Genomic DNA, 24,212 nt, shown 5'->3' with positions numbered 1-24,212 from the left:
TTGACAGCGTCGTATTCTGCTCTTTCATCAGCATTACGTAGGAGATCATTGGCATAGTTGACCTTCTGCATGATTTCCGTCCTGCGTTGTCGTTCTTCTTTAGACCCGGGGAACTTATCAGGGTTGAACTTGAGTGCCCGCTTCCTGTAGATCCACTCTATTTCCTTCAAATTAGACTCCTCTGCAATTCCTAGGATGTAGTAGGGACAGCCGTGACGTTGCCATCTTTTCAGGGCTTTGGGCTACTGCAACCAAATCTTCTCGATCATCTAATTTCTCATGCTCCACAATAGCTTCGTTGCGCCTGCCAAGCAACAAGAGCCACAATCCCAGTATTAGCCTGTAGTCCTCTTGGTCGTCGTCCATATCTAGTACTCTGAGGAAACCTTCACTCGCATTTTCCAGCCGTCCAAGCTTATAGAGCATGTTTCCTTTTACCTTGTCTTCAGCCAAGGCATTATTCTTATTCTTTTCATTTGCCATAGAATTGTATATCACGGTAATTAGCCGTTTTCATTCCTCTGGCTTCTCATTCATTTTTTCATTCTCCTGTGGAAGTGACTGAACTGCGGTTTCCTGGATATGGACCTTCTTCTGCACAGCTTGGTTCTGGGGCTCTTCCAGTTTTTCTCGATGGTTCTCACATTCTCTCTCCTTCCGTGCGAGTTGTCCTTTTACATTTTCAACTTCCTTGGCCTTCTGGATTAATGCGTCCTTCAGCTCTTTTACTCTCTTCTTCAGAAGTTTATTTTCCTCCTCAGCAAGGTCGCAGTTACTTTTCTTTCCACCCTATCAAAACGTTCGAATTGGAAAACGCCACTAGAGCTCCGGGAATTCCCCAGATCCTCGTTTTGGCTCCGAGGCCATTTTTCTTGCTTCGGGAGCTTGCTCACGGAGCCCTCAGTAACCATGCACATGGAGACGACTTTAAAAATGGATCGATAAATAATGTCTTCGTCGGGAGAGTAACTAAAAGAGAGCTGAAATGTTAATATTTCAGTCACAGATGATTATGAAGCAAAATAGATTTTAAAAAATTAAGAATTAAGAAAAACATTTCTTAGGATTTTTTGATGAGAGAAGCTTAAAATTCTTTAGTACAACACACACACACACACACACACACACACACACACATATATATATATATATATATATATATATATATATGATATATGTGTGTGTATATATATATATATATATATATATATATATATATAACATACGTATATATACATATAAATACGCTCACACAAATATATATATATATATATATATATATATATATATATATATATATATAATATATATATATATTATACTATTATACTACGTATGTATACAGTATAAATACTCACACATATATATAATATAATATATATATATATATATATATATATACATATATATATATAATATATATAATAAAAGGCCCATTTTCACTGGTCAAATATTTTACCAGTTTACCAGTGAAAAGGGACACAGGAAAGCGTCTGAAAAGTATTGTTGCAACGTACAATAGTGTTTTATGGGCCTTTTTATCTTCATATTGTACTACTGTATTAGAGTAATCTCTCTCTCTCTCTCTCTCTCTCTCTCTCTCTCTCTCTCTATATATATATATATATATATATATATATATATATATAGATATGTGTGTGTGTGTGTGTGTGTGTGTGTATGTATGTATTTATGTATGTATGTATGTATATATATATATATATATATATATATATATATATATATATTATGTATGTATATATATATACACAATTTAGTTGTTCTTACATAATAATGAATCTATGCTGAAAATCATCCTTTTGTATTTGGCATATGTTGGCTTCCGATAAGTGCAGCCCTATCGTCATTGTAAATGTAGAGTTCTAGTCTTTTTCTCATGCCAGAGGTTTTAGTTTTCAGTAAAAGGAAATCATTGAGGCGGCTGTTTGTCTGTCCGTCCGTAATTTTTTCTGTCAGCCCTCAGATCTTAAAAACTACCGAGGCTAGAGGGCTGCAAATTTGTATGTTGATTATCCACCATCCAATCATCAAACATTCCAAATTGCAGCCTTCTGTCTTCAGTAGTTTTCATTTTATTTAAAAACGCTATTTGGTGGTATATATAGCCCAGGCACCCCGAAAGCGTGTTGAAAAATTAACAAACGATGTGATCGGCCCTCGTTCTTTCGTTTCTTGAAAACTATTCATGAGTTTTAAAGGAGTTACCCCAAGGTCATATTTTTTTATGAAGAGGACGTCTGAGATGAGTTGATAGATGTGTTCTTGGGGACGAAGACTTGTGGGCAAAACTAGAAAGTGTAAACACGATTTTTTTTTAAATGTGTAATTTATCCATTAGCGCGGGTGAATTTCGCTTCCTCATCTACTGGGGTCTCAAGCTTTCTCAGAAACTATTGAATTATATCTGACTTTTTGTTATATCAGGGACGGTCGACGTTAATAATGATCTGTTGTTCATTGCGTTCTTGTTATTCATATCACAATATTCTTGTCCTTCGTCAGTCGTCTTATTTTTGTAAGAATCATTTCGGAAAACGCAGAAACGTGGCTGTACGTCTATATTTATGTGCAAATTTGATATCCCAAGTGATTTGGTTATATTGCGAATGTAAACAAGTACTTATATAAATAAGGTTAGGATCATGATAGCTAGACTTGAGCAAATATGAGCAATGGAATTGTGGCCCAAAAAATACAAATAAAATAATGTCTACAATATTACTGTGTTTTTGTGATGAGAATAAGAATATTATGATTATCAAGAACATAATAAATGGCTGGCATTCTTGCGGAGGAATATGGAAACTAAAAGCCTAGAATATACTCAGGAAAAGTCGAGATGAAAATATTGGTGAAAGAATCACTCGTGAATCAGTAAGGTAATCCTGATATTACATTTAGAGCCAGCATTCTCCTCTCTTGAATAGCCTTATTGAATATATACGACACTGTTCGATACAGACATTGCGGAATTAAGTTTTATATCCTTTGTAACATCTTGTTACTCAATTCCTTGGATTTTTCTTTCCCAGGTACGAGAGTGGGCAGGGTATGGTACCCACGAATCGGGGAACCTCCCAGATCCTTCAGCTGGGGTGCCCGAGATCTGCAAACTCCATCCTACAATGCAGCCTGAATAGTTGCAACACCTGCCTTCAGTCCTCCAAAGTCGTTACTATCAGGTACATATAATTCTATCTCTGTTTTTCTGATTTGTGTGTTTATATATATATATATATATATATATATATATATATATATATATATATATATATATATATATATGTGTGTGTGTGTGTGTGTGTGTGTGTGTGTGTGTGTGTGTGTATGTAAATAGACATATAATACTTATATGTAAATACATAAATACATAGTACATACATATATATGAATATGAATATATATATATATATATATATATATATATATATATATACATACATATGTATATATATAGACTATCATATGTATATTTTATATATAAATGCGTGTCTATTTATGTCTATAATTGTACGTATTATGTATATACGCGTAGGCCAAAATAGATATTACGTCCCATTGACTGGTGTAAATACATTATAACTGACGCGAAAACGAAAGCTCTCCGCTCTCAAATGTTTTCAGCCCTTCTCCTCAAAATCTTGGTTCCTCTCTCCCCGCCCTTAGATGCAGGAGGCCCCCAACGTCCCGGTTGCCCAAACCCGAAGGTTGGGGCCACGCAGCAGCGGGGCTGGGAGCGATGGAAGAACGATTGCTACCTCGTCCTCGACGACTACAGGGCGTCTCGAGACTTAGCTCGGAGTATGTGCCGAGAGCGAGGTGGCGAACTCATGTCGATAGGTAGTCAGGTAAGGATCAAATACATCCACTGAGTGTTGAATGAGTAGGTTATTCAGATACATTCATTAAACTACAAATGTCTTTTAATATCCAATTCCCTCTACCTCGGAATTTATATGTTTTCGTATATGTCAACCGAGGGGGAAGTTTTTAGTTGTTAATAATTTTGTCCTCTCGTGGATTCGAACCAGCTCTTCTGCCCACGAGAGGACGGAATTATTATCAACTATAAAATTCCCCTTCGGTTAACGTATATGAAAATATATTAATTCCGAGGTAGAGCGAATTGGATTTTAAAGGACATTTGTAGCTTAATGCATGTATATGAATCAATGTGATGTGATAAAAATTCGTATTCAGATATATGTACATGTGCAAACATGTAGTAGTCTATAATAGTTATATGCATATATATGGCATATATTAATTTATATGTATATATAGATATATTATTTAATATAAAGTCATACGTATTGATGTATATAAGTAGTATGTATATTATGTATAGCTAAGATTTATATGAAATATTTCTATATATGTTCACCTATTTTCACTTTCTGAGGTGTAACTTGTTCTGAGATTACCTCTTATTGAAAAACTTATATTAGTTTGAATAGCCATGTAAACTCTTAACTACTTTTCAGTTAAGCAATTCTGAGTTTTTAAGGTATCAGGTAGCTGGTTTCCAAGCAGTCCTGATTTATAAGTAAAATTAAACTGGTGATGAAAAGCCGTAGACTTAACGAATACGTCTGCAGTTCTTAGAATTAATTAAGGATCTGGAATCTGTATTCTCTGACCGTAAGTGTTGCTATAATACTGTAATTCATTAAATTATAATTTCGTTTCACAGGAGGAGCATGAATATATATCAGAACTCCTGACCACGAAAACAACTAGTAACAGTCTCGAGTACTACACTGATGGTGCGGGCGCCAAGGTGGGCGGTCTCAGTCTGTGGATTTGGGAGGCGTTGCGTAACAACATTAGACACAATGGGTGGTGGCCAGGTAAGCCAATTGCCATTTCTGGACAAAACGCGGGAATTTGTATTGTGTCTCATTGTCTCGTCTTGCATATGTTTGCTCAAGAGCTGATACTTGTCTCTCTGAAACAAGATATGCTGTTTATAGATGGTATCTACTGTTTCTTTGTCTCTCTCTCACCATCTACAGTCTCATATATTTTCATGAATATCTTATTTTATTTACTTATTACTTCATAATGGACGTCCTCACGTCAAAATAACAAAGCCTCTTGCATCATGCTACCTTTATAAAACCTATAAATATTCTTAATAAGGGAAATATAAGGGATATATAAGTGAGTTTAGCTGTAAGGTAGGGTAAATGACCAAATGGCCACCATTTCACTCGAAATGACCAATTTTATCACTCGATATTTAATTGGTGAAACAACAATACAATTACACCTCTAAGCATAATATTCAAAAGACTAAGTTTCAGTCTTTTGAATGGTATGTTGCTTAACGATCAATTGTATTGTTGTTTCACCAATTAAAAATCGAGTGAAAAAGTGGTAATGTCGAGTAAAATGGTGGCCATTTGGTCGTTACCCATATAATTTTGAGTTTTTTATGCCCTGACCCAATTGTAGATGTTGACATTACATTTATCAAGTAAAATTTGAGTTATTTTACGTAACTCATCAAAGCATAAGTTAACAATCTTTAGGTTGACCTTTACACGAATTATCGATTACCTGTCTGTTAATTTTCAACAGGATTACAATTAATATGATATAGAATATAAATCGTTATTAAAGATATAATTTTTCACTTTATCAATCCGTCAAGTATTACCATGTATTGAAGCAGCTCTTAACATTTTTAATATTTCTTGTGCAATAACTATTTGTATTTTAAAGAGTTCCCTAGCTATGAACACAAACAGGTTTTTAAATATCACTTAATTCGATGAAATGGTGAATATGTTTACTCATTACTTATTAAGCAGTGCCTTAAGTGATACTGTCACTTCACCGTATGAGGGTCGTGCTGTCGACAAGTGCATTCATGCGATGCACTGTAGGCATTACTTACATGTTCTTTGAAGCGTCACTGCTTTTCTATAACTATGTATACCTCCGTCTACATTATCTTTCTTCTATCTTACTTTCCATCCTCTCTTAACAATTGTTTTAACTTAATTTTTAGCGCTGAATGATCCCATATGGCCTAAATTTTATATTCCAATTCGTGATACTAGAACAAGCAATCAAGTATAAGCCGCATTATTTAAAAGCCTTGGGAGTCATACTTGTCTTCAGGAGGTAACCAACCTAACAAAACCTACGTTTAACAAATTAACAGAGAAACACCCGTCACTTAGTCAGATTTTTCCAGCCTCCAAATTTCTCGTCTCCTCGCCACCAGGTTGGAACAACTCCCGATCGACGGTCTCGGCGCCTCCTCCTGGGAACTCTCCTTCGTGTCTGGTTCTGAAGAAGTCGTTTCCTGTGACGTCGTCTCCGTCCTCCAATATGGACGCCGGATTCTACTACTTCCAGGGCGTCGACTGCAATCTCAATCGGCCCTTCATCTGTAAGGGCGCCCTGGAGGATGCTGGTAAGTAAGATGAAGTTTCCCAGATTTGAATATTATACTATGTATTAACACTTCATGGGAGTTGACGCTGAATTGGGCTAATGGGCGTTTGTGTATTAATGCACATTTATATAAATACCATACAAACACTCATACACAAACATAAAGGCTCAGGATGCGAATATATTGTTTTTTTTTAACACAGTGGGAATTTATGCCAAATTGGACAATGGACGTTTGAACATTAAAGTGTCTTTACATCAGTGTCGTACATAGAGACACATAATTACATACAAGTATTTTTATGCGCTAAGGTTAACCTTTTATTGCATTCTGTTGCTTAGCCAGGGCTGGCAAGTAACAGTATATATTCAAATATGCACACGCACACATATATATACAACCACCCACACACACACACACACACACACACATATATATATATATATCTTCATTAGTTTCAAGAAAATATATAGTTCCAACCGTCTTTACTTTCGGTTAATCGGAAATTTACTGAGTACTGTGTACTGAAATAGCATTTCAGTACACAGTGACTAGGTTTATTCATTTGTACGTCGTTCATTCATGCTGGAATGGTGTATACTCTACTAATGGAAGTTCTTAGAGCCACCTCTTTTGTTATATTTCTTTTTTCTGTCTGCATCATTTAAAGGATGAAATATGCTAGAACGGTTCGAATTCCAGGGCAGCTTTTAAAATAAATGATTTAAAGAATATCTCTAGAAAAAAAAATTTAGTAAAATAATTAGACGAAGCACAGTAACGCAGTAAGATATTTCTGAGATTACGCCACGGGCTTTGTCCTCAGGACAAACTATTTCCACGGTGGACGAGTGGTTTTCGCGCTCGGCTGCCAATCCGGTGGTCCGAAGTTCGATTCCCGGCTCTGCCAAGGCGGAATCACAGGATTTATTTCTGGTGATGGAAATTCATTTCTCGATATAGTGTGGTTCGGATCCCACAATAAACTGTAGGTTCCGTTGCTAGGTGACCAATTGGTTCCTAGCCACGTAAAAATATGTAATCTTTCGGGCCAGCCCTAGGAGAGCTGTTAATCAGCTCAGTGGTCTGGTTAAACTAAGATATACTTGACTTAACTCAGGACTGAATACGTATGCAGGAAGATGAACAAGAGACACAGGTACTTGTGATGAGTGATCAGACAAAATTATCAAACAGGTTTCAGTTTGATGAACGCTTTTAGTAAGAAAAAAATCATCAGTTCACTTTGAGTGTCAGTTTATCTCGAGGAAATTTTTACCTCATTTTTTATTCCTCTCTCTCTCTCTCTCTCTCTCTCTCTCTCTCTCTCTCTCTCTCTCTCTCTCTCTCTCCATGAGTAATGATTGTTTATGTATCGACGACTGTCGTAAATGATATTCTAATCCATTTACAAATTGTTTCATATCTTTGTATACTTTTCTATAGCCATATCCTCATAATTATTATAGATTTTAATGATTAGTTCGCGTTAAGATTCGAGCGACATAAGAGTTTTGAATGTTTAATCACTACAAGAGCATAGGGATATAAATATATAGGAATGACACATGCTCTTTCATATATTAAATTCTTTATAAGCTGACCCGTCATTTCCCGCGTTAGGGTAGAAATAGAACACCCATTTACTATGTCATCAAAACAAAAACCCGGATGGTGAATTATCAAATGTAGATTTTAAAAAATCCGTTTCCTTACTATCAGTGTCATTCTCTTCTCCATCCTATTATTGATAGTATAATTTTATTATGTCATCAAAACAAAAACCCGGATGGTGAATTATTAAGTGTAGATTAAAAAAAAATTCCGTTTCCTTACGACCACTATCATTCTCTTCTCCATCCTATTATTGATAGTATAATTTTATCGATCTGGTGGTCAAGGTAGTGGGGACCCTCATATGGATTCTGAGGCCATTAGAACTGAAAGAACACAGAATTTTCTCCCTTTTACAGATCCTCCCAGTAAGGGGGAGTGCCTTCAGTGCCCCTCACACGGTGCCCTGTAGGCATTACTTGGGTTCTTTGCAGCGTCCCTTAGCTGCAATCCCTTTCATTCCTTTTACTGAACGTCTGTTAATATTGTCTTTATTCCATCTTACTTTCCACCCCTCTCCTAAGAATTGTTTCATAGTGCAACTGCGAGGTTTTCTTCCTGTCGCACCTTTTAAACCTTTTTACTCACAGTTTCCCTTTTCAGCGCTGAATAGCCACATAGGTCCCAGCGATTGGCCTTTGGCTTGTATTTTATATTCCATTCCATTCCATTCCAATCCTATATCCATGATAGCGAAGTTAACGAAATCAACAAAATTTCCATCGGAGCCAGAGCAAAGGATGAGAATGTAATGGAACTTTTATTTACATTCTGGGATTTCCAGGAAGCCCATAAACTTGTTATCCGGTTTGCTAAGCAGCCATAAAGGAATAAAAGTGAAAAAAATAAATGTTATCACGGGTCTGTAAGCATGACGCACTACACTTCCCCAGTTGTGGTTAAAAAGGTGAAGTTGAGGTTTTGCGAGAAACATTACCTCGTAACATTTGGTTGAAGGCCTTCGTCATTTGCCTAATTTCCTTTAATGATGAAGTAGGAGAGGACTTATCTGAATTAGATAATGATATAAATGTTTGTATCATTAAATATATGCATTGATATTGTCTGTAAAAGAATTTATTTCAGCCTTACAGCAGATTATTGTGGAGTAGGGGGGTAGTGGCGTCAGTGGACATCATGCGGTGCACTGTAGGCATTACTTAAGGTTCTTTGCAGCTTGCCTTCGGCCCCAAGCTACACCCACTTTCGTTCCTTTTACTATACCTCCTTTCATATTCTTTCTTCATGTTGCTTGCCACCCTCTCCTAATACTTGATTCATATTGCAACTGCGAGGTTTACCTCCTGTTACACCTTTCAGACCTTTTACTGTCAACTTCCATTTCCCCGCTTAATGACCTCATAGGTCCCAGTAATTGCCTTTGGCTTAAATTCTATATTCAACTCAACTCAATTCGACTGTTGTGGAATATTTTAAAACAGTAGAATAAAAAAAAGCTATCTCACACTCATTTCCTACTCGCCCCTGAATCAGCATGTCCTTTGGGGATTTAGTGATGTTAGGTTCTTCATGTGGTGCACTGTAGGTGCTACTAAAAGTAGTTTGCAGTGTTCCTTCGGCTCCTGGCTGCATCGACTTTTATTTTACTTCAGATCCCATTTCTCCCATATTGCTGTCCAACCGCTCCAACTTTCCCTTTTCACCTCAAGGTGCGTCCACACGGTCGAACAATGTCCGACGACAAAAATCGTTACCAGTTAACAATTGTCTGCCGGTCTTTGCTTTGTGAGCAGAGAAAAAAACATTGGTATACAACTTCATCTGGTACCACTGTTCGTTGCCAGATCTACATCCATGGTTACAACGCTTATGACGTCATCCTGCTTAGCCTATGATATGGTAACAATGTTTGTCCGTCGGACATTGTCCGACCGTGTGGACGCACCTTTAAATCACCAGATGGCTAAAAGTACTGCCCCAGTGCTTCTTGGCCTTAAACCGAAATTTCCGTAAATTTGTTTCAGTTTCGCTAAATCAGCACTATCAACTCTTAAGGTTTGAACTTCTGTTTTTCACGTTGGTTACGCAATACAGAAATCGTCTGAAATCGCCTCCTCTGGTCTCGTGACTTTTCAGAAAGACTTTGAGTGAAATCCCAAGGACGAAGGGACTTGTGTTTGCAAGACTCTAAGTATCCGTATTTGGTCAAAGTCCTTTTCTCGGAATTCTCTCTGGGTTTTGCCACAAGAAGGTGACGCAAGTTGAAAGAATCGTATGCCGTCTCATTGACTGTTTTTATATCATTATGTCTGTTTCGAGACACAGTATCAGATCCCAAGAATGACTTTTTCTTCACTTCTCGTTTGATTTTCAAAGTTGTAGAACACGGTAAATAAATAGGTATGAATTAAGATAGACAGATAATTTATTCAGTATAGTGAGAATACATCATTAACATTAACGATCATAGTTTTAGCTATTTAATACCATTTTAAATACAAGAAACAATTAAAATGACTGAGATAAATAGTAAAGCGATAATTTACAAAAAAAAACAATTCTAACTCAAACAAAACTACGAAAAGGCAAAAGAAAAAAGAGAGAAGAAAAATAAAAGTAAATTTATCTTTGCTTGGAGAGTCAACATTCTTGACCTTGCGGAAGGCAAACGTTAACAGTTAATGGAGAATTGATTATTTTAGGTTTGCTTCACTGAACATGAGGCCGAGGTATTTAATTGATTGTGATTGTCTGTTTTCCTATGTAATTACAGTAACTGGAATCGTAAATGTTGGTAAAGTTGCTCACTCATGTTATATGCTGCACGAGCGCGCCCACACACACACACACACACACTATATAATAATATATTATATAATTATATTATATAGAGATATATATATATATATTATATATATATAACATATATATATAGAATATATATTATATAATATACATATGTTATATGTATAGATATATACCATATTTATATATATATACATGTATGTATGTATGTATATATGTATGTATGTATGTATATATTTATGGACACGTCTGTTGTTGATATTAATTATTTTTTAGAACTAACCCATTTCAATTAATTAAACTTTCGGTCACTGGAAGAGATCTAAAGTATACCAAGTCCCCAATAAATAACCTTATACTTCGTATTGTATCCATACATATATCATATATTGTTCTTAAAAACTTATAAGGAAACTTTTTATACATAATAAAACATGCATAATGGTAGACAGCCATGGATCATCATGTTTTGCAGGGGCTAAGAGCTCTTAAAACTAAGAGCTCTTAAAAATGGCTGAAATATTTTGCAGAGGCGTAGAGCTCTGAAAATAGCTGAATTACGAATGAATCAAATACCAAAATGATCAGTGTCAGCGTAACTCACTTTTTTTTCGGATAATTATGCCGGACTGAAAGGCTTCCATCTCATAGGGTATGCAAGCCACGGGTCGTATTTTTCAACGACGCTATATCTCATAGGTAACGAAAGCTGCCGTTGTTAGTGCTTTGAATATTAAAGAGGAGAAGGGGAGGGTTTATGTAATAGTAATAATTGTCTCTATGTGTCTCCAGGAGACTGTACATTAGGAAGATTTTATTATTTCTTTTCCTTGTTACTTTTGCTCATTTGGCTCCTGTAGAATTTGTTCGAAAATTCATCATAAGTTACGTGATTCAACTGGAAAACAATGGTATTTTGCCATATATTGGTTTTAGGTACCAAATGCCCTGAGAAGAGCAAAAGTCGTTTAATATAATGGGCTTATATATATTAGTATATGAAGAAATCGCTTGATACCAATAATATTCGATACTAAGTAATATGTTGGCTGAAAATTATCGCCAGCTTATACTCTAACCAACTCCGAAGTGGCCTTGAATAGTCTGGTTTGTATTTGGCTTGGATATTTCCCCCCAAAAAACTGTGGAATTTTCGTCGAAGATCGAAATGATTGACTCATCTCGCTTTGCTGATTTTACGTGTGGTTATTGTTATAGTTATGTAAATACTTTGACTTGATATGAGATTCCTGAAGTATTTTTTATTTTCATTCGACTTCGCCGATATCCATGTTAACACGAGTTTTTATCTAAACTCAGTCTTGCGTTTAAGGCGGAAATGCTGTCTCAAAGCGACTCAGATAATTGAACTGCTTCTTCCATTGTTTTATTGGATCTTCCCTTGATAGTGACCCCATCAAAGTTCAGGGGTCGTTATCTACGACAAATATTTCATGGGGGTCATTGCGTTTTTGGTATTTAGTCTTTAGTTTATGTTTTTACGGTCATCCCTAACGGGCTTGTACTAAAGATGAATACATACCGGGTTAAACTTTGGGGGTCACTAACTAGGAAAGATCCGTTTTATTTTATTTCATCATGCTCAAGCTCTTTTTCTTTATTTTACGAACGGGACAATGTAACAAGCCAAGTAAATATAGGTAACATCATAAGCCGATCGCACATTTATATTCATGAATGGTTACACAACTCCTTCACGGATAGGCGATCACAGTTCTTGAACACGATGGGAGCGCTTCTGGAAAAGCTTAAAAACCTCCTTATCCCGCATTTGCATAGCAGCTGAGAAAAAAGCAATTAAACCCTGGCGCGAAAAGACTATCCCAAGGCCATCGCCGTGTCACCGTCAAATCCCCCGCCAAGGTTACAGCCATTAGCGAGTCGTCTTCTTCTTCTGCCAAAGGAAAGGGGTTATATCAAGTCATGCATGTTCCCGTGAGATTACCGCCACCATACGTACACCCTCGTCCGCTGACGGCTGCCAATTCGCAAACCTTAAAGAACGTTGTTTTACGACGCTGCCTTTTCGTAAGCTGGTTCTGGCTGCGTTGATTGGGATCCGGATTTATTTCTGCTGTAGCTTGGATTTGTGAAGTTTCATTTTTCCAATTTTCTTTCTTATGTTTCCCACTTTCGTTGTTTTTTTAGCTTCCCCTTTGTTGTCGGAGTTTATTTTGTTCGTCCACTGCTTCCTCTTCGTAACCTAGTCCATGCTGTATATAATGTCAAATTTTTGTTTGATTCGAGGAAATGAGAAACACACGAAGACATTGTGGCAATGACAAATTCTCCGGGAAAAATATCTCCTGCGCAACTGAAGAGGTCAGATGCGGTTGACCTCCTGAGTCCAAAGCTTGGCTGTGTAACCCATAGCAATTTTCTAGTCTGTGGAAGTTGAGAAAAAAAATCTAGCGATTACACCTTTCAAACAGCAGCGCATTTTTTTTATGATTTAATAGCAACAGTGTCGTAAGTGGGAATGTTTATTCGCGTGTTGTTGTCGGTTATGTAAACCTGCCATGTAAAAGCAGGCTTTTTATTTCAGTTTTTATTCAGTATTTTGTCGTTTGTGCAGCTTTTTCACTGGTGTGTTACACAAAAACTTATCATTTTGGTATTTGATTCAGTTGTATTTCAGCCATTTTTAAGACTTCTACGCCTCTGCAAAACACTTCAGCCATTTTTAAGAGCTCTACGCCTTGTCATTAAGTGCCTGGTTTTTTTTTTACTGAGATGTAGACAGATGTTATCATCCTAATGGACCATGGAAATATTGTTATCTCTCATGTAAGACATAAAAGACCAAGATTCTGTTACTGTGCCGTGCTATCGTACTTCTAATTGAAAAGAAATAAACTTATAAATAAAAATCTGATGGGAAATGGATTAATGAATTCAATGAATACCGTTTGCCGTACGTACTTCATATGTTTTGTTTAGTAAATAAAATTTCGCGAATGGCCGATGATTATTTTATGGAATTCAGAAAGCCCATTTCTTATAACTGGAGAAGCTCAGTTTAAATGATCAGTTATAAGAATTATGCTGAAAAAAATATTTTGGAAACTGTTTCCGAACAATGAAGGGTGTACAGTATTTGTAGCTAGCTGTGTCAAATAATCACGAGAACGTAGTAGATATCATGTTAAAATGACGGTCATCTTTGCCTTTTTTAGTTTTCTGTAAAAGAAAACTATTGTGCCCGCTTTGTCTGCCCGTCCTCACTTTTTATGTCCGCCCTCAGATCTTAAAAACTGCTAAGGGTAGAGGGATACAAATTGGTATGTTGATCATCCACCCTCCAATCATCAAACGCACCAAACTGTAGCCCTGTATCCTCAGTAGTTTTCATTGTATTTGAGGTTAAAGTTAGCCAAAATCGTACGTCTGGCAACGATATAGGCCAGACCACTACCTGGCCGTGGTGAAAGCTTCATGGGTCGTGTTTCACATAGCATTATACCGAGACCACCGAAAGATACATCTATTTTCAGTGGCTGTGATTATAAGCTGTACAGAAAACTCGATTGCGCCGAAGTTTTTGGCGCACTTTTTAGTTGTTTTTGTTTTTTCCCTTTTTCATAAATAGGCACTTCGCTGATGAGGGCTTGCACGCATGCGTACAGATATGAAGTAACAATTCAGAAGATATCTCCCTGTCCTGTTAACTTTTTTTTTTTTTTTTTTTTTTTTTTTTAGCTCTACTAGGAGTTATCGACCAGCGTTGATCCGGGGAAAGTGTATAACTATATATATATATATATATATATATATATATATATATATATATATATATATATATATATGTGTGTGTGTGTGTGTATATATATACACACATATATATATATATATATATATATATATATGTATATATATATATTCAATTCCTAGGTTAACTTGAGCACAGTGGATTTCTTGAAGACTGGTCCAAGCCGTTCTTCAGCTTAAAGGCCCATTTCTCTGATCTCTCGCTGATGCGTGTTGTGTTTCTTCAACCATGTAGCTCCTGATTACTTATTCTTTTAAAAACAGAAGTACCTAACACTTGCTGAAAGACATGTTATGCCTAGTATGCCTGTGCCATTTTGGCCGCAGATAGCTTTTATGAAGGATGCTGCAGTGTTTTGCTCTCCTGACTTCGCAATGCCACTCATAAGTTGTTTCCTTTGAGCCAAGTGCCCTTCCTTCCTGCTTCGGAGACCTTACCTTTTCCAGTTGACCTCCCTTGTCTAGATTTTGTTGGGTCTTTTAAGGTTGAAATGCCCAGCTGCCATGTTCATCTTGGAATCCTCCTGGAGAACGAAGTTTTCTGCAGTGGAATGCATATATATTATATATATATATATATATATATATATATATATATATATATATATATATATATATATATATATATATGGATATATATACATACATATATATAGTTATATATAATATATATATATATATGTATATATATATGTATATATATATCATACATATATGATTATATATAGCATATATATATATATATATATATATATATATATATTGATATATATATGTATGTATGTATAATATATATATTATATATATATATATATATTGTATGTGTGTATACATATATGTGTGTGCATAGTTCCCATATGCGTAATACGAATGTAGGCCATGATACGTAGATATAGTAGGAATCTTCAATTAAAATTTCTGCCTAACTTAATGAAATCCTGTTTTGTAGGTATATAACTTTGTGAAAGAACGAAAAAGTTATTAATGGGGTTTCTTCTGTTTTTATCTCAACTTGTGATAGTTACATTATCTTGTACTGAAGATGGAGAGGTAGGCTAAATTGCATTGCAGTTATCTGTGTAACCTTCTTTCGCTTCAAAGCAAACAATAAATTAGCGCCTCAGTGCCGTGATCGGTATGGTCTTGGCTTGGCACCTCGGTGGCCGCGAGTTCGATCCTTGGGCATTCCACTGAGGGATTAGAGATGTGTATTTCTGGTGATAGAAGTTCACTCTCGACGTGGTTCGGAACGTAAAGCTCTTGGTCCCGTTGCTGAATGACCACTGGTTCCATGCAACTTAAAAACACCATACAAACAAACAAACAATAAATTAGACCCTTTTCTCCATGTACCGGAACCTGAATTATAGTTACGGTGAAAACCCTTAAAGTACACAAAAAATTATCGTCAGATGGAATGAAACTGAACTGAAATTGTCCGGGAAAGAAATGCTTTGAATCAGATTCATGCTTGACCATCCAACCGCTTGACCATTCAGAACCACATTTAGGATGAACGGGGCTCCGTGAGCAACAGATCGCCAGTATAACCACAGCAAACCAGAATATAGTGTTTTTCACATCAAATTTTGATTTATTTTCATCCTCTTTGGTGATAAGGGTAACAGCCTTCGTAAACCCTAGAAGTTTTAAATGTATCTATGACAAGATACTAATTTTTCCTACGCAAGAAAAAAGGTCATGATGGCGCTGTATAGCGAAGTAAGAACTGCATGAAGAAAAAATCCGTTTGCTGAGGGAAGTTTATCAACTTTGGGTTCTGTAATTAAATGATCAACTACAAGAAACAACAGATAATGCTGGTACAAAAGAACCTTTGAACATATGTGGGACGTTGGGTAGGGTTAGCAACCTCACCCAAAATACTTGATGAAAATGAGTATGGTATTACCTATATATATGTTACTGTAGCTGGCAATTAAAAGTGAGAATCAGTTTCAGCCAACAAGCGATCTGAACTTACACAAAATCAGTGTACAATTTTGCCAACCACGCCATAACGTAAAATCTCTTTCCTCCCGCTCTCGGGTTTCAGCATCTTTTCCCACAAACTTTGAGGAGGTGATCTGTGCTGGTCGTTGTTAGTTTTATTGTATTTATTATTCCTTTTATATTTTTCATATCTAATTCGTGTATTATTTTTAGATAATTTTCATTGTTATTTTTTTTATTGCGTCGTTACAATTCTAAATGAATCCTCGTTTTTATTGATTATTTCTTATAATATAAGTACGTGTGCCCTGTAATATATAAACAAAGTATTTTTTCAGTCATATGCCATTTGTTGGATCACAAGGAGGTTTGTAACTTCCTATGTTTGCAGGGTCAACAAAAACTCTGCAATATACTTTATTCTTCGTAGGGATACAATGAAGGAAGGATCACTGGGACTTGAAGCTCCACCCTTTTGCGAGAAAAAAAAATGTTTGTAACTAACAGTGCAAAATTGGCGAGTAGTTTTACGTGACAGTTTACAAGGGACTCAGCAATGTTTAACGTCACTTATTTGTGGATTTACGTGAAAGTGTTTGCATTTACCAGAAAACGTTTTTAGGAAATATCAGCCAATGAGAGAGAGAAGGAGAGATTTATTGGCGACTGCTTATTATAACATGTTTTGGGGTCCTCACAATTGTTGCCTTGGCTGTTTGTGTTCGTTAAAATAAAGTCGCATCGAAATAAAGTATTTCTACAGGATATGAAGAGCAGATCTTGTTCTTGTTCTTTGTCTTAAAACCCCACAAATGAAGAGTTGAAAACAAGAGCGAAGAAAAAGGATAAAAGTTGAAAGACCCTTTAACATATCTGTGGGTTCTTCATTCTTACTTTATTGGTATTTGATGTGAAAACCGCTCAGGACTCTTAATGGGTCCTGAAACCACCTAGTCCAATCGGCCACTGTTCGATTGGAAGTTATGACGAAGGAAAACAAATTTATAGCAATACTTTAGCCCTCTGCTTGTAACTGCACAGTGTGCCGTAATATAAAGAGATTAACAATGGTACTAGGTACAAACAACGGTCATACCAAAGATCCCTTTTATATGAAGATGTCATTCTAAACATGGTGAATGTGTCTGAATATTAATACTTTGACGTACAGCAAAGACTGCTAAAATTATTTGCATAGATGTGAGTGGGTAACACGAAAGGAAATCATAATCAATGCAAATCTTCAACCATATAACATTTCACTCCTCGGTATCCTTGGAGCAAGTTGCAAGTCAGGTCTGCTTCATTAATATCTAAATCTCTCTCTCTCTCTCTCTCTCTCTCTCTCTCTCTCTCTCTCTCTCTCTCTCTCTCTCTCTCGATATCTCGCTCTCTCTCTCTCTCCTCTCTCTCTCTCTCTCTCTCTCTCTCTCTCTCTCTCTCAGCTCAGGCTGATCCTGCAAATTGCAGGAATGTTTGCCAGGTCTCTTCAATGCATTCAGGAGCATTGCATAGGTTTAATATGCATGAAATATTGTGGGATTCTTCATCTCTGCAATTCGTTGACTTTGGATATTAACAGAAAGCGAATGTAGCTATGAATGACTACCGCTACTACTTTTACCACTACCACCATTGTTTACATTGTCATCGTTCATTTACCTACTTTCATAAACACAGACTACTTAATAATTTTACATCATTAAATGCTATTCAACGCCATTACTACTACTACTAATATCACTGTATGAAAATGTCAGGAAACTTACCGTAGGTATCCTTACGGTAACAACGTTGTCATTGAAGTCTGCATGCACTTTATTGATATGACGTTTCTTTGTTAATTAAAAAAAATATATTTTTCTCTATATTCATTCAGTCAGTATTCTCATATCACTCATTAAGCTCTCCACCTAGTGTTATATGTCTTTATATTCTTGATTTTGCTGCCATACATTTGCTCTGCTATATTGCTAATTTTACAAAGTTTTCTCCCCTTTTCCAGCAAGCACAGAATGACTCTAATGATTGCATTGTGAAGTAACTTGTGATATCGTGACGTCCTATGTTTTTACAAAGTTATATGTTTCCTATTAGTGAAATTAAAACCAAGTATTAATCTTTGTGAATATTGAGAGACAGTGGATTTTCATATCTGAACCTTGTCTGTGTTTAAAACGAAGTTCTCTGTAATAAAAAATAATTTGACGGAATTGAATTAACATCCTTTCATGTACTCGGTGAAAATAACTTTGTTTACATCCGTGACGTCACGAACTCATCTCTCCCCCCCATGCATGTATAATTCCCATCGCCTGATTTCTTCTTCTTCCTCCACTAACCACTCCTCCTCCCAGGCTGCTACGTGGGTGATGGCCGAACATACTCGGGAAAGGCCGACGTTACCACTTCCGGTCGGACCTGCTTGAGCTGGGATGACCCGCAAATCAACTCCCTTCAGGGGCTCGACCAGAGGGCCCGGAACTTTGATCTGGGCCTCCTGGGGCCGCACAACTTCTGCAGGAATCCCGACAGGTCTCGGTCCCCGTGGTGTTACGTGGCGCCCCAGTTGGCCGAGTTTTGCGACCTGCCGTCGTGTGGGGACGGCGGCGGCGGCGATTCTCTGACTTCCGGCTCCTCTTCCTCTCCCCTTGGTAGTAGCTAAGTCACAGTTCTTCTCTCCCTCTTGTGCTTCTTTGTGCCATTCATGAATCGCCGCTTGTTGGATATTTCTCTGAGCCCGCACTCTCAACATTATAATTGTGCACTGCAAATATTTATATAGAAGTAGAGATGTAATGCTGATCGTTGTATACCTCATATGATACTTATATCGTATAAATGCATATGATTTCATGGTTTTGCCTGTGTCAGGAGGACAGACACACCAGTGTGCGTGTGCCTACATGTATGTATGTATATCATATATATATATATTATATATATATATATATATATATATATATATATATATATATATATATATATTTTAAATCGTCAGGTAAGTAATGAATTTCGTTAACAGAGAAGTACAGCTCCAGTAATAAAAGGAAACAAAATGTTGCTTATAAAATTCTCATGACCGTTAGAGTGGTTTCCATGTGTACTGCATCTTCTATTTTGAGCAATGCTCTACATGGACGGAACCTGACGTACAATATGAAAAGGTCATTTGTCTGGCATATAGTTTGAAGTTGGACTAAGTAAAGATGAAGTGAGAGCCAGGTGTGTGTGTGTGTAGTTCTTTTTTTTTTTCCCCCAAATTATTGCATGACAATTGGTAACGGTGTGTTAAAACAGTTGGTTTAATATTTACGCAAAGACGCACTTAGATTGGTATACAAAATTCATGAAAAAAAAACAAGAAAAAAAAAACTAGAGAATGCGTCCATCATCTCTGTTTTTTTTTTTTTTTCTTTTTTTTTATAGATATTGGTGACATGTAACGTGCCTGAAAACAGTGCTTCCATTTCCACAAAGAAACACTTAAATTGGTATGCAAAATTCATAACAAACTTTAAAAAAGTAAATAAACTACAGAGAATGCGTCCTTCATCTCTGTGTGTTCTCTCGCATTTTTGACAAACAGACGACATTTTAAGTGCCTGGTCAGAATGCTTGTAATCTCCATTATAATTTTGCAGGTGACCGCGATTAGAATTTTCAGTATAAATCTGAATTTCGTAATGGGAGTACTTGAATTGTTATTTTGTGGATGACTATCGATACCATCGCTTTATGTCCGCGAAAAATGATCGACTTGGAAAATATTAGTGCAATCTTTCTTCTTAGAGTTTTGATAGTCTTCAGAAATACGCTGTGTTGAGCAACTTCGTATTTTGCGTCTGAAGCATGGACGAGATTTAATGTGGGTATTTGTAGGTGATTATACAAGTGATGTTATTTCTAAGCGGTTCGTTTTTCCCATTTATGTCTGGGCGAGCGGTATTGTGATGATGAAGGTCTCTTATTTTGAAATGCTTCAGTTTTTCCATTGCACAGTTCAAGTGCACACCCATGCAATAAAGAACGCTAAAAAAAAAAATATACTAAAAACAAGCGACCTGATTCATGCAATCACAACAGATTGTTGGCGTTTAAATAAAAAAAGTAATAATTTCATGAAAAAGATAATGTACTCTTCCGATTTCGGTTCTTGTTCGCTATAGGTACATTTGAATGGTGCTAACATTTCGTCAGTGAATTTGATTGACTGACCTCATTATTAAGCAACTGGTGCGCTGCCTTGCACAGCAGCTGTTTTGTGGTTCTTCCTTTTCAGGTTATCTCTCTCTCTCTCTCTCTCTCTCTCTCTCTCTCTCTCTGTTTTGTAGTTCTTGTTTTTTTCTCTCTCCCCCCGTTTTTTGCTTCTTCTCTTCCAGGTTATTTGTTACTTCCTATTTTATATATATATATATATATATATATATATATATATATATATATATATGTGTGTGTGTGTGTGTGTGTGTGTGTGTGTGTGTGTGATATATATATATATATATATATATATATATATATATATATAGATAACCAAGATGATTAGTTATTGTGTAGATGAAGTGTGGGCATCGTACTTGAATAGGAACGAACTTACCGTGAAATATCACAGTAACGTAGTAAAGGTTCGTAGTAAAAGTAATAGGTTGCACCCCATTAAATTTACGAATTAACATTAAATTTACGAATGGTCACATTGTTGATAAACTGGAAAGTGTTTACTACTTGTAATGTTATGGAAGATGTTTTTTGACCACTGTACTACCGGCAATCTGTCTGTGGAATATTCATTTTCCTTATTGACATTTGGCTCTATCTTGTAATTCACGGATAAAAAAAAAATTATTTGCCTTTTCAGGGTAAAGATGACGTATCTGTAGTTAATTTCATCTGTTAGGATAAAGACATTTCAAGCATCAAGTGACAGTTACTAGCTGCGTTGAGGAGCAAGAGCCCGTGCCTGTATAAAGTCGACTTAGCTTGTTACCACAAAATTGAAAACCGGTCTTGTTTTTTTTATTTTTTTACTTGTTTACTTTTTTGTTTTATTATTATTATTATTACTTTATTTATTTATTATTTATTTATTTATTTATTTATTTATTTATTCATTTATTATTATTATTTTTTTTTGCTCCAGGAAACAGTACCGCACTTTCCTGTCATTTTACGATTCTTTTATATTCCGATCTATTATCGCCAGGCCCGGCATTATGTGCCATAACTAAAAATAGACATCACGCAAAATTTTTTTGGAAAGTATTAGTTTCGTGTCCATTCCCTTCCATTATGCATACAAGATATAAGTTGTACAAGGAAATCCGTTACCAAAACAATGTTAGGCAACGAAGTAAATACCGCTCTTGATGGTCATTTTGCCAACATTATCTATACTATAATAGATTCATATCAATCGTGCATTTGATGTCTAGGCCAGTCCTTTACGATGCTCCTGATTGGCTGTTGATAAGCCAAACACAGGGCTGGAAACTCTCAGTCTCTCTCGAGAGTTCACATAGGCAGCATCTGTGTTCCGAGCTCTCCTGAAGGATACTTTTGAAAGGAGAGGTGGAACATGCATCCTGCCTATGTGAACTCTCGAAATAACTGAGAGTTTCAAGCCATGTGACTGGCTTATCAACAGCCAATCAGGAGCGTCGTAAGGGACTGGCCTAGACATCAGATGCAAGAGTGATGTGAATCTTCTATAGCAGACATAACGCCCATTATAGTAAGATTGTCCGTTTTAACGCCAGGAGTCGCTTCGACGGTTGCTGTGTAGGCTAGTTAGTGTTTTGTTTGAATTTTTGAAAGGGACGGAAACATAACGCCCATTAGGTGGGGACAGGCAGGATGAAACCCCCTTATAAACCATCTTAGGACCCATAAGATGGTTTATAAGGTTTATAACCCTGTCAAGTTTCATGCCCATCGGACCAGCCGTTTGGCCGTGATTGAATGACAGACGGACGGACAGACATAACGGCCATTATAGTAAGATAATACTCACGGTACTGATTAAGTGAATGATAGCTACGTTCATATTAGCAGAAATTATTAAAAGTGGAACGTGCTAAAGTAAACTAATTATTGGACTAAGCAACTAAAGAAAGTCCCTTTTAAGAGACTTCTGTGGTCTCTTGCCCCGAGTTGAAGAAAGAAAATTATAATAGTGAAAGAAATTAATGGTATATAGGAAATAGTTCACTTTACTTCTCATTATGAATCTTCACTTTCTGTCAACTTACCTTTCTTTCGATCTCTCTTCTTGTGACGTGGATGTGTTGTCGAGCATCGCTCATAGGATCCTGATCATTAACAGGATTTCTTCCCTTTTCTTTTCAGTTACAGGATCGAGGATTTCAACTCTACTGAGACCCTTAAACAGTCCCAACAGCATCCCGTCGACGACAACAACGAGGACCACAACCACCACAGCGAAAGTGAGTCTTACAACTTCTGGAATTCACTCATTTAAACTCTAAATCAGTGATTCTTAACCTGGGGGGCGTCAGCAATTTCTAGGGGAGGTGCAAGCCCTAGGGAAAAAAAAAATCTCTAATTATATTCGTTATTCTCTTAACAAGTCTGAGGAACTAATATTCAGAAGTTTATGAAAAAATGCAAAAGTATCGCCTTATAACGTTACTTTCCTAGAGTCTACTACTTAAGTTAGGCTCGCTGGGCTGACCATGTTTTGTAATTATTGGCCTCCCTCCCTATCCCTCGAAACACCTTCTCTTCCTCATTTTTTCCCCTTAAATCTTGGAGGGAATTCTAATCATAGATGCAAGGGGGACGTGAAAGAAAGGACCAACACTTAAGAGGGGGCGTGGTAATAAAAAGGTTAAGAACCACTGCTCTATACTTTAAGTTGGTATCCGTGTTTTTTTCAGAGTTAATTTCATAGTGAAAGTCGAGGAAAGTCTTCCGGTATTTTATCTGCCTTGATAATGAAGATAATATAGTGATTTTTGTCTTCACAGCTGAGATGTGCTTCCAGCGAATACACTTGCGAGAGTGGAGGCAAGTGCCTTTCTCAGTCGCAGGTGTGTGACGGAGACAGACAGTGTCCTACCGGTGATGATGAACACCTGTGCAAGCGTTACCTTCAGGTATTGTGATAACTGTGTTTTGCCATATTTCTCTCTGATATGGATGGCTTCCATTTTATAAGCTGCATTTTTAGTTTTCAGTAAAAATACTACTCTTGAGATGGCTTTGTCTGGCCGTCCGCACTTTTTCTGTCCGCCCTCAGATCTTAAAAAAAACTACAGATCCTAGGAGTTGATAGCATTATTTATTTCCTTAACTCAGTTTTATTCCTATTTCAAATTTATACATTCTGTGGACAATACTTAGGCAAATTTTAAGTTCTTGTATCTGCAACCGCACTTATTCTTTTCGTGGAAAGGTATATATGCGATCATAATTATAATTTTGTACAGTTGCATCATCTATACCGTAGTAATATCATTTGTGGACGATCTCTTCCACAGGAGTTCGAAGCCCACCAGAAGAAGACGCTGATCATAACCCAGACGCTTCTGCAACTCCCAAGGGAAGACGCTGGGGTTTGTGCCAAACGCTGCATCGACAACAACCAGTGCAGAGGATTCGTTTACGATGAGCTGACGAAGAAGTAAGGCACCGAATCCCT

General features: G+C 36.7%; 1 protein-coding gene across 1 annotated transcript in view; it reads left to right on the top strand.

Annotated features, from left to right (window-relative positions):
* Positions 1–24,212, top strand: part of LOC135221006 (uncharacterized) — a 215,182-nt gene that overhangs the window by 175,024 nt on the left and 15,946 nt on the right. The window contains 9 exon segments of the mRNA XM_064258722.1: positions 3,054–3,203; positions 3,688–3,712; positions 3,714–3,869; positions 4,715–4,871; positions 6,257–6,448; positions 18,910–19,206; positions 22,898–22,995; positions 23,539–23,667; positions 24,052–24,194. Coding sequence (XP_064114792.1) covers positions 3,054–3,203; positions 3,688–3,712; positions 3,714–3,869; positions 4,715–4,871; positions 6,257–6,448; positions 18,910–19,206; positions 22,898–22,995; positions 23,539–23,667; positions 24,052–24,194 — 1,347 coding nt within the window.

This window comes from Macrobrachium nipponense, chromosome 2, assembly GCF_015104395.2.
Source record: "Macrobrachium nipponense isolate FS-2020 chromosome 2, ASM1510439v2, whole genome shotgun sequence".
Lineage (NCBI taxonomy): Eukaryota > Metazoa > Arthropoda > Malacostraca > Decapoda > Palaemonidae > Macrobrachium > Macrobrachium nipponense.
This window is presented reverse-complemented; position numbering and strand designations above follow the sequence as displayed.